The 16,935-nt window shown below is 36.0% G+C and overlaps 1 protein-coding gene across 1 annotated transcript in view; it reads left to right on the forward strand.

Annotated features, from left to right (window-relative positions):
- The first annotated feature begins 858 nt into the window (after window positions 1-858).
- The window catches only part of LOC106867721 (conserved oligomeric Golgi complex subunit 4), a 59,638-nt gene continuing 43,561 nt past the window's right edge, over window positions 859-16,935 (forward strand). The window contains exons 1-6 of the mRNA XM_014912683.2: window positions 859-987; window positions 6,509-6,591; window positions 8,950-9,064; window positions 11,163-11,264; window positions 13,501-13,573; window positions 15,114-15,307. Of these exons, the coding sequence (XP_014768169.1) occupies window positions 877-987; window positions 6,509-6,591; window positions 8,950-9,064; window positions 11,163-11,264; window positions 13,501-13,573; window positions 15,114-15,307 (678 nt within the window). The 5' untranslated portion in view covers window positions 859-876. The remainder of the gene's footprint in view (window positions 988-6,508; window positions 6,592-8,949; window positions 9,065-11,162; window positions 11,265-13,500; window positions 13,574-15,113; window positions 15,308-16,935) is intronic.

Below are 16,935 nucleotides of genomic sequence, written 5' to 3' on the forward strand. Positions count from 1 at the left end.
AAATTGCAGTTTGATTCATTCTTTACTCATCTTGATTTTCTTGTTAATTCATATTTATTTGACAATGTACATATATATCTTTTCATTCTGGAGAAAAAATTTTTTCATATCAAATTTTGATTTATTTTAGACTTATGTATAGTGTATATTAATTTATGGCACATTTAGATTTTCAGTTGTCATTAGGAATAAAAATCCTGTCCAACTTAATTTTCAGTCATGCAGATGGAGTGAGCCAATAACTGTCACTGAGAGTTTTGTTCTTATCTGCCTTTGGCAATCCAATGTAGTTGTGGCAAAGATTTACGCATAACTGAATGAGCCCACCAAGTTTTAATGATGTCCTGCATATTAGTTGTTAGTAAAAGTAACTATCGCATGCATCAGTCATACTGCAGATTTGATGAGTGATTTCTTCATTTACAAAGTTGAATTCAGTTCCTCTCTAGGACAGAGGTTGGACACTAGCTGAAACACTACTTCTCTCCTTTTCTTACTGACAAATTAACATATTCTACTTTGGGAACCATTATACAAATCATTTGCTTAACACTTCAGATACCCGATTCGAGTGGTTTGATAATACAGGGAAATCTGTAAAGATACATAAAAGAATTAAAATAAATGTACGAGGAAATTTATTTAGGATCTGTTAATCCCAAAAATTATACCATTGTTTTAGATTATAACGTTGAAGTTATTCTAGGAATATAAGTTTAAAAGGTTAAAAAGCATTTACCAACAGATTATACCTATTTCCCCCCTCCCCCAAACTAGGTTAAATTCTCTCGACCATTTCCCTCTACAGGTTAGAGGTGTGTCTTGGAAGGGAGATAACTACTGTTCAAAGTCCCATAAACCTTAGCATAACTCAACATGGCGGGTTCGAAAGTTGATGCCACGTCCTCTGATATTTTAGAGGCGGCTGACAAATTAACAGATATAGACAAGATGAAAGAAGCTTTGGATAGACTTTGTCATGAAGAGGTTAGTAAAATAACCCTGTTTGCATCCATATCTATGTTTGCTTTGATATATGCCAGACTACATATAATATATAAGAACAATTGACAATTAGGTGACTCGATAATTGAATACAGTGCACATGTAAAAATTACCTTAGCAACATATATGACTTACCTGTATTTGTTAGTTGACGAGATCGTGAACATTTCTGTCATTAGTATGTAGTGTATGTTTAATATTGGATTAATCGGTTGTCAGTTGACGAGTTGTACATTTAATTTCCACTAGTGTTTTACTCGTACACTTGTGTATACATAAACACTGACATAATTTATTGAAAGTCTCGTCACCAGCTATCTTTGCTTTGTTTAAACCAAAATAATACACCTCACGTTACTATTTTACACGCCAATGTGTAATGCAACTTACATAAATTCAAATACAAAAGTATTAAAGTTTGAAGAATTGTTTGTTTACATCATTATGACCAGTAATGATGTATAGTTACAGTAATAAACCACTCGATTTCAACCAAGACAGAAGTAGTTTTAACCTCAACATACATTTATAGATGATATCTTTATAAATATATAAACAAATAGTTTCAGATATTGTTAAAGATTGCACCTATTTCATTAGTTCTATTTATACTTTTAATCATTTTTTTCACGGTCAATTTACCTCTCACCTTTGTCAAGCTTTTCTTCTTTATTATTATTAATTTTTTTTATTAATGTTTCTTTCCCTATACATAACACCGGATATTACAAACCTCCGATTTATTTTCTGTGCAATATAATTAAATGTTTATGATCAATAAATATTTTTTTGCTGAACAGTATCAAAATCTTCCAGAATATGTTTATTAAGAGTAATTATCCCGTGTCATTCCTCGATAATCTGTCTTTAACGAAGGATGTTCGGACGTAACACGTTTATCATGGTCAATTTTATCATTTTGTTTTATATACTACTGGTACTTTAATTAACCTGGAAAGACGAGAAAACTTTAATAGGACTCCATCATAAGAGCCGTTGTCTGTTTTATTCCTACCATGTCTTCAATTAACCCATTAATGCATAGTGTCTCGAAAACGGGACAAACAGAACATTAATACGAAGTATTTATTTCAGTTATCTGCTGTTCACACATTAACATTTCACAAATCAAAAATACTGTATAATCATCTTTTTATAACTTAAAACAAAAAAAAAAAATTCATATGATTTCCTTGTTACTTATTTGTAATTGTAGAATGAAAATGAAATGTTATGGACTGTTGGGTTATTATCTATCATTTATGTTGTACTTGTTTCAGTCGTTGGACAAATCGATCCCGGTACTCATTTTTAAAAAAGTCTGGTACTTATTCTATGTCTTTTATGCCGAACCGCTAAGTTACGGGGATGTAAACAAACCAAAAATAGGTGTCAAGCAGTGAACACACACACACACACACATATACGATGGGCTTCCACACAATTTTTCCGTTCACCAAATTCACTTACAAGGCATTAGTTGGCCCAGGGCTGTAGTAGAAGACACTTGTGCAAGCTGCCCTGCAGTGGGGCTGAATCCGAGCTTCTTAACCACACAGCTGTAGCCACACCTATTAGTTAAAACAAGCTGAATTAAAGTCAGTCGTATTGCTATTAAGTTTCTTTACTTACCAAATGTATTTAGTTTGTCTATATAGATTGTTTTTTCTGTCTGGTTTTAATGATGTTACCATCAGGGAGCGGGGTGGAGGTATTGAACTTTTTAAACCTCCTTCCTAATAGATCTGACTCGTATATGATATAAAAATAATTATGTGACTGATGGGCCATAGTTAGTTGGGCAGATCTGCCTATCAAGACAGGCAGACTTGTCTACCACAGAAAATACATCTCTGCCATCCCAGACAGATCTGACTTCTTTCTGAAGCAGATCTGTCATGCTTGAAAGAACTTATTCAATCGTAATATTGTTGTTACAACAACTATAACTAGCTATCTGTGCTCAGTTCAACTGACATTGTGATCTGGCACTCACTCTGTTGCTTGCGACAACAAGGGCTCCAGTTGATCCGATCAATGAAACAGCCTGCTTATGAAATTAACGTGCAAGTGGCCTTGAACTTCACAGATATGTTTGCTGTTGACATAGTTCTCAGGGAGATTCAGCGTGACACAGTATATAATACAAGTACTACTCGTATTTGCCAGCTGAGTGGACTACTGGAGCAACATGAAATAAAGCATCTTACTCAAGGACACAATGTGCCACTCAGAATTGAACACATGGCCTTATGATTATGAGGTGAATGCCCCTAACCACTAAGGCATGTGCCTTCACAACATTAAGATCAGCAATAGGTAATAGGATAGGTACATCAACATCATGACATTCACATGCTAGCATTGCATGTTTCACATAATTTATTTGCTTACCATATCAACCCAATGGTCAAGTTTTCTGTGCTATTTAGCAGAAGATTTTTGGAGGTAAAGGACCATTTATAACTATAGCCTTGTTTTAAATAAATACCTGACAGTCAACCTAATGGTTTCAGGATCATTCCATTGTGCAGCATCTTAGACAAATGTCTTCTACTCTAGCTCCAGGTTGACCAATACCTTGTAGATGAATTTGGTCGATGGAAACTGTTCGAAGCTCATCATACATACATACAGACAAGTCATTCATACATATATAGATATGTTTATATGTATGTTTTGTGTTTGTTCCTCCCACAACCATCACGTGACAACTGCTGTTCATTTGCTTTAGATCTCCCTAACTTAGTGGTTCAACAAAAGAGGACAATAGAATGAGTACCAGACTTAAAAAATAATTACTGGGGGTTGATTTGTTTGACTAAACACTTCCAAGACAATGCCCCAGCATGTCCACAGTCCAATGACTGAAACGAGTAAAAGATAAAAGATACATTAAATGACTGCAAAGTAGCTTATGCCAGTGCAAAGGACTTACTGTGTCAGTTGGAAAATTTCAGGAAATCATTTACAGTTTTTCAAATCTGAACCAAACATGAGTAATGTCACAGTTGATATTCTACTGTATGGCATATGAAAACAGACCTAAACATGACACTAAATCAGTGTTTAATGTCCTTGTATAATAATCCTTTCTACTGAAGGCACAAGGCCTGAAATTTGGGGAGAGGGGACTAGTTGATTACATTGACCCAGTGTTTCACTGGTACTTAATTTATTGATCCTGAAAGGATGAAGGGTAAAGTTGACCTCTGTGGAATTTGAATTCAGAGCATAGCGATAGGCAAAATATCACTAAGCATTTCATCCAGCTTGCTAACAATTCTGCCAGCTTGCTGCCTTAGACATCATCATCATCATTTAGCATCCTTTGTCCATGTTGGTATGGGTTGGACGGTTTAACAGGGCTGGAAGGCTGTACCAGACTCCAGTCTGATTTGGCATGGTTTCTACGGTTGGATACCCTTCCTAACACCAACCACTCCGAGAGTGTAATGGCATGGGTGTCATTTGCATGACACTGGTATCTGCCATGGCTGTGATTTTACTTGGCTTGATGGGTCTTCTTCTCAAGCACGACATGATGCCAAAGGTCTTGGTCATTGCCTCCATGAGGACCAACACTTGAAAGGAGCTCAGCCACTTTACATCCATGAGGTCCAACATTCGTGCCAGTTATGTGACACCAGTATCAACCATGACAATGATTTCACTTGGCTTGACGGGTCTTCTCAAGCACAGCATATCAGCAAAGGTCTCGGTCACTAGTCATTGCTTCTGTGAGGCCCAAAGTTCAAAGATCCTGCTTCACCACCTTGTCCCATGTCTTCCTGGATCTACCTCTACCACAGGTTCCCTCCACAGTTAGAGATCAGCACTTCTTTACACAGCTGTCCTCGTCCATCCACATCACATGACCATACCATTGCATTCGTCTCTCTTACACACTATCTGATGCCTCTTATGCCCAATTTTTCTCTCAAGATGCTTACACTTTGTCGAACATGTACACTGACATTGCACGTCCAGCGAAGCATACTGGCTTCATTTCTTTCAAGCCTACGCATGTCCTCGGCTGTTACAGCCCAAGTTTCACTGCTGTGCATACAGCATAGCTGTTTACATACAGGTATCATACAATCTGCCTTTCACTCTGAGAGAGGGGCCCTTTGTTGCCAGCGGAAGTAGGAGCTCTCTGAACTTAGCCCAGCCTAATCTTATTCTCACAGCTATGCTCATGGAACATCCACCTCTGCTACAAACTTAGTCATCTAGATGATGGAAGCTATCTACTACCTCTAGCTTACTCCACTGGACTCTATTTTCTGTACATTTTCAGTGTTTATTGTACCTGTGCATCTTTCACACACAAAAGCTATCTTCCCTGTTAACCTTGATATTGCTACACCTCTTATGTGTCCAAAGCTTAGACCAGGTGCATCTTATGGAGTTTCTACCTATGCCTTTTCTACAGATCGAGCAGGGCCATTGACCTGAAGGGATTTGTGATTTGTCTGCCTTTCTACTTAGGAAGACTTTGGTTTGTGCTAGGTTAACTCTAAGGCCCTTTGATTCTAGACCTTGTTTCCATACCTGGAACTTCTTCTCCAGTTCTGGTAGTGGTTCAGCTATAAGAACAAACACATCAGCATAGAGGAGCTCCCAGGAGCAGCCTGTCTTATATTCCACTGTTATTGCCTGGACAACTATAATGTACAAGAAGGGGCTGAGTACCAATCCTTGGTGAACCCCTACTTGTACCCTGAATTCTTTACTGTACTTGTTGCCAACCCTCACCTTACTGGTAGTGTCCCTATACATGGCTTGTACAGCTCTCCAACCACTTGTCTATCCCTAGTTTCCGCATTGACCACTAGATAAGGGATTAGAGGACCCTGTCAAAAGCTTTCTCCAAGTCAGCAAAAGACAAGTACAGAAGTTTATCTTTGGCTATGTATTTCTCATGCAGCTGCCTTACCAGAAATATAGCACCAGAGGTGCTTCTCCCTGAATGCTCTTATATGTGTTGATGCCAGTCCTGTTGGATTGGGTGCCAGAGTTGTAGTTATCTGAAGCTTGAAAAGGTGTATAAGGATGATCTTCAATCACCAGTAGCTATTGGCAGGGGTGTAATAGGATTATTTAGTTCCTGGATGCATTGTGAACCTTCACTGTTTGGGTTATCAGAAGGGCAATATCATTTGTTTAAGCTGAGCACACAGATTAATGGTAGAAATATTAAATGTGTTCTATCTTTGCTTTAGACTGTTTCTTTTGTTTTTGACACAATCTATTAGCCATGAAGTGGTAGTAGATGGCTTATATAGTTAATTTGAATGATAGAATGTGTCTAGATTAGTGGTGTAGTAAGATTTTAATGTCAAGGCATTTTAATTTCTTAACCATTACTATACTTAATCACATAAAAGACATACAAGCATATTAGATACACCCTATTTTCAATAGTACATATTTAGGAAAAAAATCCTTGTTCTATGAAATATGAAATTAATAATGATAAAGTCTTCATTTTTCATTTCAGGAAATTGTCAATGAAGAATTGAACAACCTGTTAGAGCATCAGTCTTTATTGGAGAATAAAATGTTTGCTCTTCATAAAATGCTGTGAGTTAGATTTATATGTTGTTTCTCTTAAGACGGAATTCTGGTTTAAGCACCCCATATAAACTTTTTTTATATTTTGGAATTTTCAGAAAAGTTTTGCAAATTTGTTCTACATAAGGGAATTCATATGATTATGCAAAAAAAAAAAAAAAAACCCCAATATTTTTTTGTGTGATTTAAGGATGTTTTAGCTGTTCTTATTAATAACTCTCACAACCACCTGATACGTTCTTCGTTTTTTTGTCACTCTGACATGTATTGATGTTTTTCAATATTTTTCTCCCCATAAACACATTTAATAGAATGATGATGCACCCAAGGATGATCCATTGCTGGGATTTAAGCAAAAATTTCAGACTGTCCATATTTTAAATACTGATTTTTAAAAAAATTGATAAAAAGTGGAACTTTTAGGATTTATGGGGAGAAGGGGGTCAAAAAATTAAAAACAAATTTTTTTTCATAATCATATGACTTACCATGTATAGGACATAAATTCCCAAAAATTTTCTAAAAATTCCCTAAAATAAAAGTAAAGAGGAGTTATATAGAGTGCCTAAACCAGAGTTCCACCTCTTTTAATTCTTTTAAATAGTCTAACCATTTAAACCTGTCAATATGGCTCTATTGTAGTTGCTACTTCTTGACTACTACTACTGCTACTACATAATTAGTTAATTCTCAGTGCTGTTAATTTTTTGTCCCATTGAAACTATAAACCTGGTTAGATGCAGTTTTAATAAAATTATACCTTTGAGGCAAAGATATTTTATATGTAATTCTGTTTTATGGTTCTCAATTACAGTTGTCTTTGATCATTTGTTTCTTGTAGTATTAATTAAATACATGCTGAATCAGTGTTTCTAGTCGGTTTATTGGTACAAATTTTTACAAACCTAAGGTTTAATCCTTTTAAGTCCATGCCTGTTCTATTATATCTTCATCATTATGCTTGTTTTCCATGCTGGCATGGGTTGGATGATTTGACTGGAGCTGGTAAGGCTGGGGGCTGCACTAGGCCCCATTGTCTGTTCTGGCATGGTTTCTATGGCTGGATACCCTTCCTAATGTCAACCACTCCACAGAGTGTACTGGGTGCTTTTTATGTTACCAGCACCAATGCTTTTAGCATTGCATCAGCATGAGTGCTTTTTATATGGTACCAGCACTGATATCAATTCTTCTTGATGGGTCTCCTTGAGTACAGCAATGCACCAGATATCTTGGTCCTTGGTCTTCTCCTTCATAAGGCAGAATGTCTTACGAAGGAAATGAGACACTGAGCCTTATAAAGGAGATGACTGAGGACCAAGATATCTGGTGTATTGCTGTACTCAAGATATGTATAATATTAAGGATCAGTGAGGGAACCTATATGTTATTTGTGAATGAACTACAAATATTAACTAAATCTTTCTCAGATCACACTATCTAGTCAACACTAACTAGTCTTACAAAAGCAAGTATACACTGGATAATGTAGCCCTTGATATATTATTTGAAAAAAGAAAAAACAGAGATTGTTCATAACTGGAATACTTTGCTGTTAAGTTGGCTTAAGTAAGGACTGATCTAAGACTAAACAACATGTTGTTGGCACTCCGTCGCTTACGACGTCGAAGGTTTCAGTTGATCCGATCAATGGAACAGCCTGCTTGTGAAATTAACGTGCAAGTGGCTGAGCACTCCACAGACACGCGTATCCTTAACGTAGTTCTCGGAGATATTCAGTGTAACACAGTGTGACAAAGCTGACCCTTTGAATTACAGGCACAACAGAAACAGGAAGTAAGAGTGAGAGAAAGTTGTGGTGAAAGAGTACAGCAGGGTTCGCCACCATCCCCTGCTGGAGCCTTGTGGAGCTTTAGGTATTTTCACTCAATAAACTCTCACAACGCCCGGTCTGGGAATCGAAACCACGATCCTATGACTGCGAGTCCGCTGCCCTAACCACTGGGCCATTGCGCCTCCACAAACAACATGTAATGCTGTGATAATAAGGTGGTAAGAGAGCTAAGCTTGATACTTTATACTATATTATTTATTGCCTAAGATTCTGAGTTCAAATCTTTCTATCCATGCTGGACTCACAAAATAAATAGCAGCAAGGCTAAAGAGATTTGATAATTTGACATGACAATAATTTTATTTTTTACAAAATTAATTTTATAGCTTTAGAAGTCAATATGACTCTATTATAGTTGCTACTTCTTGACTACTACTACTACTACTGCTACTACATAATTAGTTAATTCTCAGTGCTGTTAATTTTTTGTCCCATTGAAACTATAAAACCTGTGTTAGGTACATAATGATTTGTTTTGTTACAATTTTAAGTATACCTTTGATCTGTTTCAGTCCTAACTTACATGTTCTCGACTCAGATGCCAAGCAACTTTCTACTATGATATCATTCACATCAACTTTAGCTGAAAATGTAAGCAGCAAAGTAAGACAGCTGGATGTAGCCAAGGTGAGTTGAAGTGATGTTTATTGTAAACTGAAGATTTTGTCAATGTTTATGATGATGATCATCATTATTTAATGTCTGTTTTCCATGCTAGCATAGTTGGATGATTTGATATATATATATATATATATATACTAGCAGAGGCACCCGGCATTGCCCGGGAATTAAATTTTTCCTTACATATTGGAAGAAAAAAGCAAAATATGTTGTATAGAAATTTGTTATTCTAAATTCAAATTATTCTTTAATTGGGAAATCAATTCTGAATTCATAATACAAAATAATAGTAATAAACGAAAATACAAAATTTTCCACTTTTATGAAAGGAGATAAATTCTACTACATATGTTGAAGGAAATTATGTAAGAGCTTCTGGGTAAACAACATTCTTTGTTTACTGGTTTGGAGCATAGACAAATAAGTCTTGTAAACTACTACTTATCCTGGAACAACCAACATAAAGTCGACAATGAAAAACGCAAGCAAGTAGATTTCAAAGGCTGACCTTGAGCTTTATTAATAGACATTGCAAAGCAAAGTTGCACTGGGAATTGTGTTTGTTTAAACTCAAATGGCATATCTGTTGGTTTGATTGGAATTCTTGGAATGAAAACCTCTTCTCCAGAGACACATCCAGTGATGATGGTAGCTTCTGTCACATTAGGTGATTATGTCTTCACAATCAACCTTGTTCTATTGCATAATTTAGGAGGATCTAAATTTCTTAGAAGCATTATTGAGACTCCAACTTTCAGAAAAAGTTTATGTGGTGGAATTCCAGGTGGCTCAAGAGAATTAAGGAACTCTATTGGGTAATGGACAGCTTGATTTTCATTAAGGACTGAATCAACTGATTTGTACTTCTTAATGACTGTTGGAATCTTATTTATTAATTCATAGGTAATCCTTGCTACTGTCTCATTTTTTGGAGTAAGAACTGCCCTTTTACACAACCATTTATGTGGATTATAATTATTACATAAGTCTGGCAATACCCTGTTCTTCAATTCAGCTGGGGAATTCATCATGATAGCAATATGAGCCAAACTGATATCACCATTCCCATCAAATGGTACTTCTCTATTTCCTAGTTTATAACAAATTAAAAACAGAACACAAAGGATATCTCGGTACACGTGTTTCAAGCTTTATAAACAATCTGTTATTACATCAGCATAGGTATATTATTGATATAAAAGAGGGTTTAAAGCTCTCCTCAGCTGCAAACATTGTTAGTCCAAAGATTACATCACAAAAGAAAAAGTACACATAGTATTACCCATTATAATAGGTTTATCACATCCCTTTGGAAAGGTATATTTGTATAAAGGTTCATTGGATTTCAAAAATCTGCCCATACTGTATCACTATTCAGCATAGAGTGAATGATAGATAGATTGGATTGAGTTTATATTTAACTAGCCATGTATAAGATAGAAAGAAAAGATAAAAGATAAAATAAAAAGTAAAAAATAAAATATAGATAATAGAAGTAAAAACAAGAGTAATAAAAGTAAAAATAAGAATAATAAAGTTAGATACATATATTAATAAGATTTAGCAAAATTGGAATAAAGTAACAAAAGAAATAAAAACATAAAATAAAATGAGATAAAGGGATAAAATAATATAGAGCTGAGAACAGGATGTTGGCTTGGATGAGATGTTAGGGGTCATAAATAATTTCCTAGCTTGACCACTTGGTTGAATTAGAGATTAAGGTTGTAACATGATATCATTGTGATGAATGGTCAGTTTACCCAAATACACCACTAAAAATTACTAGCTTTATAAACTTATCTATTACATGGGTACATACACATACATAGAAGTCATAGTATATGTATCTGTATGAGTGCGTGTGTATACACACATATACATATACTATGACTTCTATGTATGTGTATGTACCCATGTAATAGATAAATTATATGGTGCAGCTCTCTTTGGTCTTGGCTAGTTCTGAAACATTTTCATTACATTACAAAATAGATTTCTTTTGAAATGTTTTTTTTTTTTTTAAGTAGAAGGATATTTGATTGAACTGACCCCAGCATTTTACTGGCACTTTTGATTTCTATTTCATTGTTTTCACTTTCAGAGTCATGTAAGTGATTCGATCCAACGTGTTGAAGATGTGCTGGACCTTAAATTTTGCACTGATGGTGTGCAGTCAGCACTGCAGAATGAAGATTATGAAAAGGTATGACCTCTGATATTTTTCCTATATGTCTGTTTCTTTATGCATACTAGGATAGTCTGTTTCAGTATAGTGTCTTGCCACTTGTTACAGTCTTTTGGAGTCTAATACACAGAGTAATAGAGAAAACCACCAATCTTTGTGGTTGTTCTTGTCATTTCCCTTTTTGAAATGTTTTTTTCTGATTGGATGCCCTTCCTATCGCCAACCCCCTTCAGCATAGGCTTTACCACCAGCAATAGAAAGGTTGTCTACCAAAACTAATATTCTGTCATAACATGACTTCAAACCTTGTTGTGGACAATTTCTTGGCTGCTGTGTTAAATGAATGCAATCTTTTCCTCAGCACATCAAGTGTTCATTGTTGATCTATTTGTTTCCATGTATATTTTGGATTCATTTATATATGAGTGTGGTATCTAAATGTGATAACTATTTTGATTGTGTATGTGTGCCTGTGTGATCACCATCATTATCATTTGCATTTGCTTTTCCATTTCCATGCTGGATTTAATTGAAATTTCATCCTGAACTGAGTCAGTTTTTCTTTGGAGCTTCTACTCTCTTAGGCATGAAGAAACTCATATCTCACTCATGTTTTATTTTTGCCATGGTTTTTTTACAACTGGATGCCCTTCATGTCTTTAGTCATTCATTCACTGGAATCAGAAAAAGTATCCCATACCTGACATGGCTTTCTCTGATCTATCTCTATTTGTTCCTTTCCTTTCCACAGAACTGGGTATATAATAATAGAGTTAATTTTTATAAATGTCTCTAGTATCAAATAAATAGCTTGAGATGAGGCCATAGAGAGTTCTCTCAATTCTACATGATATTCATTATTACTGATAATAGGTCAACATGTTAGGCTTGTTTAGCTCTCTGGAGTTTCATGGCAGCAGTAAAGTCTGTTGGGTATAAAGGTCCTCTATTCTAGTCCATAGTAGCAAGCTGATATGATAGTGTGTTTTATAAACAGATAGTCTTGTATCCTCTCTAATACCATGCCTATGTAATTAGTATGTTGATATTAGGGTCCATAGTAAGGCAGCAAGCTAGCAGAGTTGCTAGCATGCCAGGCAAAGTTCTTAGTGACATTTCATCTGTCTTTACATTCTGAGTTCAAATTCTACTGAAGTCAACTTTACCATTCATCCTTTCAGGAGTCAATAAAATAAATACTAATTGAACACTGGAGTTGATGAACGCTGGAGTTACCCCTTCCCCAAAACTGCTGGCCTTGTGCCAAAAGCTGAAGCTGATGTCAGGGTTCATAGTGTCAGTGAAGGCCAGTAACTATAAAAGTTGCCCTAGTTGTTGATATCTCCATGCATAACTTAGTATATCTGTATCATAGGTTATCAAAGGAAAGCCCTTATTGGGATGTAATAGCAAATGTGCAGATAGTTATCCCAAGTGTTATCTGTCAAAGCGTTAAGGATATATCTCTCTCTACACTACATGAACATTTGTTGTGAGTGTAATGATAAATGGTATAAAGATGTTAATGACAGACAGGCCGATACTGTCTTCAAAGTACAAGGTAGTTCAAGGAAAGGAGAAAGATGGTGGACTCATCATGTTGGTGCTCAGGCTAATAGATCAATAACTGCTAGGCCGACATCATTAGAATTTGTAATGACAATGAAATGGATAGAATGGACTAGCTGTTGGGTGGGGTTTTTAGGTATGCATTGTTATTTCCTGTCATGTAAGATAGTGGTGGGAGAAAGAGGGAGTTGTAGAAAAGAAGCAGAGTGACAGGAATCAGAGTAAGATGATGATGTAGTAGAGAGTAATAAAATAGACCCACTAAGGGGAGTGATGGGAACAGAGAGTGTGAAAGACAGCTACATGATGGTTGTTGGTAAGGAGAATGAATAGAAACAACATGAGTGGTAATGATTTAAGTATAAATAACAAACACCCAACTTCCCTGGATATGTTTGACAATTGTTTGTTTGACTCAGAATTTGAAAAAATTCTGAATCAAACAGACAAGTGGTGTGATAGGGGCAAAGAAAAAGTGGTAGAAAAGAGACTGGGTGAAGGAAGAGAGAGAGTAATAAAAGAAAATGTGGGACAGGAGAGAGAATGAGGGAGACAGCATTATATCATATGCATGTCACCAACATCATCATCATCATGTGTATATAAATTTATGTGTGTGTTTTACATATTTACTCACAATTATATATGTTTGTATAATATACTTTTATATTTAAAACTGTTTTAGGCTGCTGGTCATGTCCACCGGTTCCTAAGTCTGGATGAAAATGTTCTCAGAATGGCTGGTGATGCCAGTGAAGGTAAGGGCTTTAACATTTGGCACATCACTCCCTGATGTTTATTCTCATTGTTCAGCTGCTGGTAAAATTTTCATTCATTTTTTCTGAAGAGTCTGTTCTGCTGGAATTGTTTATTCTTTGTTGCTATCTGGTTTTAAAAAAATTTTTACCTGATATTACCTTAATTTTTTTGTTTTATCTTTTCTTTAGCTACATGTGATCCTCTGTGGATAATATTGCACTGTCTTTGGAACTTATTCCTGTGGCTTCCCATCACCATCTTCTTTTCAATCATTGCATTTATCCTTCCAAGATTTCTTTTGAGCTCTTCAACTTGATTTTCATATCTCCATTTTCATCATAGGCCTTTCATCCTTGCCTTTCCTTGACTTACAGCCCCCAAGAATTTCTATAGCAACAGAAGCTGTGCAGTATATGAGGTCATTTAATTCTGTTATATTTTCAATATAGAAAAGTTAACAAGTTGTCCAGCTTCTTTACTATTTCACATAGTTTTTCTGTTTTAATTCCTTTCAACGATAGTAGTCTTTTTCTTTCACTACTCCATGTCTCATTTAGCCATTAAGTAGGCTCCTTTTCTCCTCTGTAGCATCCTTTCCTTCTAAAATTTGTTTTCATCCTGGCTATTATTTCTCCCCTCAGGATTTCTTGGATTCTTTGTTATTTCTTGTTTAATCTCCTTTTCTTCTACATAGCCATGTTCTTTATCTTCAACTATTCTGGAGATCTCTTCCAGCACCAACTCAGGATAGCCACTGTCTTTTCAAAATTAAATTTTTCTAGTCTAAAAGTCTTTGTTATGTTATTGGAACATGTCATTCTCTAACCATATTTTACCCACCCTTTTCCTGTATCCTATTTTAGCAGGCTCACTTCCAATAACATTTCATTACAGTTCTTTTGTCATTCTGAGACCATCTTCTCTTAATCTTTGCAGAAGAAGTTAAATAATAACCAGGCTCATTCTGCTGTGTAGTGGAACATTTGCTGTGTGAGAGTCCTATACTTGGGATCTGGTCACATTAATTCAGTTGTGATAATATTCAGTTGTTATTGGGATAGGATAGTAGTGTTAAAGTGTCACAACCATCTGTACTTTTAATTGAGATGTCATTTTTAGAGGGTTGCCAGCCAAAGCTAAAGAAACTCTCTGCCCTTTGCGGTAGACCTAGCTCTGAAAAGATGACTGTCATTTTTTTTTATCTGAGGGTACATTATTGCTACTATCACGAGCTAATAGTACAGTGTACAGAGGTTAATCATGATAATAAAACAGGGTTCATCAGCAACAATACTAATTGCTTGCGCCAAAATTTGAAACCATTAGGTGCATTGTTAGCACACTGGGCAAATGGCTTTGGCATTTTGTCTGTCTTCGCATTCTGAGTTCAAATTTCACTGAGGTTGACTACCTTTCATCCTTTTTTTTTAAATATTGCTATTCAGATGCTGTAATTTATCTGTGTAGGACTGCAAAATATTTCCATATAAAAACTGTTGTTGACATATATACCAGAGACATCTTGCATTATATTTTCAGGTAGTCCATTGGATACGTCATTTAAAATGTTACACGAGGCTGAAGAAAAATTGAAGACCATTGTGCGCAATAAATTTGATGCTTCTGTTCATTCAGGTGATGTTGCATCTGTTGAACGATTCTTCAAAATTTTCCCTCTTCTACGTTTACATGAAGAAGGTTTAACCAAATTTGGAAAATACTTAGCTGCCCAGGTGAGTGATTACTGTTATTATTTAGCACAAAACGAAGTTTCATGTTAAATGTGAACAGCTGAAGAATATATGACTGCTGGAATATGTATAAATTCTTCCATAGACTATTTCAGTATGTCATTATCATCATCATTTAATGTCTGCTTTCCATGCTGGCTTGAGTTAGATGGTTTGAATGGAACTGGTAAGCTGGAGAGCTGCACCATGTTCTAGTCTGATTTGGCATGGTTTCTACAGCCAGATGCCCTTCCTAACACCAACCAGTCCAAGAGTGTAATGGGTACTTTTTATGTGCCACAGTCATGGGTGCCATTTACATGATACCAGCAATGCCACAACTATGATTTCACAGGTGCCATTTACATGACACTGCCATTTACATGACACTGCCATTTACATGACACTGCCATTACTAGGGTTTCTCTTGGCTTGACGAGACTTCTCAAGCGCAGCATATCGCCAAGGTTTCAGTTACTTGTCATCACCTCCATGAAGCTCAGCATTCGAAGATCATGTTCCTGGCAACTTCCATGATTACAATTTCATGGGTGCCATTCACATGACACCAGTAATGGTCATGGTACCTGTTTAACCCTTTAGCATTCTGGTTACTCAACCAAAAGTAATGCTTATTTATTCACATTGTTTTGAATTAATCATACATTATCTTGTAGCTTTACAATTTTGATGATGTGATCTTTGGATGTTGAGTCTCATTGAGGCAATGATAAATGATTGAAACTTTGGGCAATTTGCTGTGTTTGAGAAGACACGCCAAGCTAAGTAAAATTGTAGTCATGGTCAGTGCTGGTGACACGCAAAAGGCACCCATGCCAGTGACATGTAAAAGGCACCTGTGCCAGTGACACATAAAGGGTACTTGTACTGGTGGCATGTAAAAGGCACCCAGTATACTCTGTGGTGTGGATGGTGTTAGGAAAGGCATCCAGCTATAGAAACCTAACCAGAACAGACTGGAGCCTTCACTGCTCCTGAATGAATAGCCAGAGGAGCAGCCAACAAACAAAATTTATGGGAGAGTATATGACTTTAGCACAAAATCATTCCAACTATAATGGAAGTATCAGGTTATTAAAAATAAACACTAACACTAAATCACAGTAAGTCACTAGTAAATAATTGATATAGGTGATCAGAAGAGGATGGTAGATGTCATTTTGATTCACACTGTTATTTTCCTTATTTTTCTGGGTGTAAATTTTAACTCTTTAGTATTTAAACTGGCCATACCTGACCAGTTTTGTGCTCAAACCAGTCAGATTTGGTTTTACACACCTACCCTACAATGTCATTCTAAAAATGAACTATCAGATCATGAAAATCCCAAAGCGATCAGATGATGCATATTTATTTCAAAACAATGTGAATAAATAAGCATTACATTTGACAGAGTAAAAAGCACCCACTACACTCTCTGAGTGGTTGGTGTTAGGAAGGGCATCCAGCTGTAGAAACTCTGCCAAATCAGATTGGAGCCTGGTGTAGCCATCTGGTTTCACCAGTCCTCAGTCAAATCGTCCAACCCATGCTAGCATGGAAAGCGGACGTTAAACGACGATGATGATGATGATGATTATTATTATTATTTTTTTTTTTTTCAAGAAAAT

Source organism: Octopus bimaculoides, chromosome 1 (assembly GCF_001194135.2).
Source record: "Octopus bimaculoides isolate UCB-OBI-ISO-001 chromosome 1, ASM119413v2, whole genome shotgun sequence".
In the NCBI taxonomy this organism is placed as follows: domain Eukaryota; kingdom Metazoa; phylum Mollusca; class Cephalopoda; order Octopoda; family Octopodidae; genus Octopus; species Octopus bimaculoides.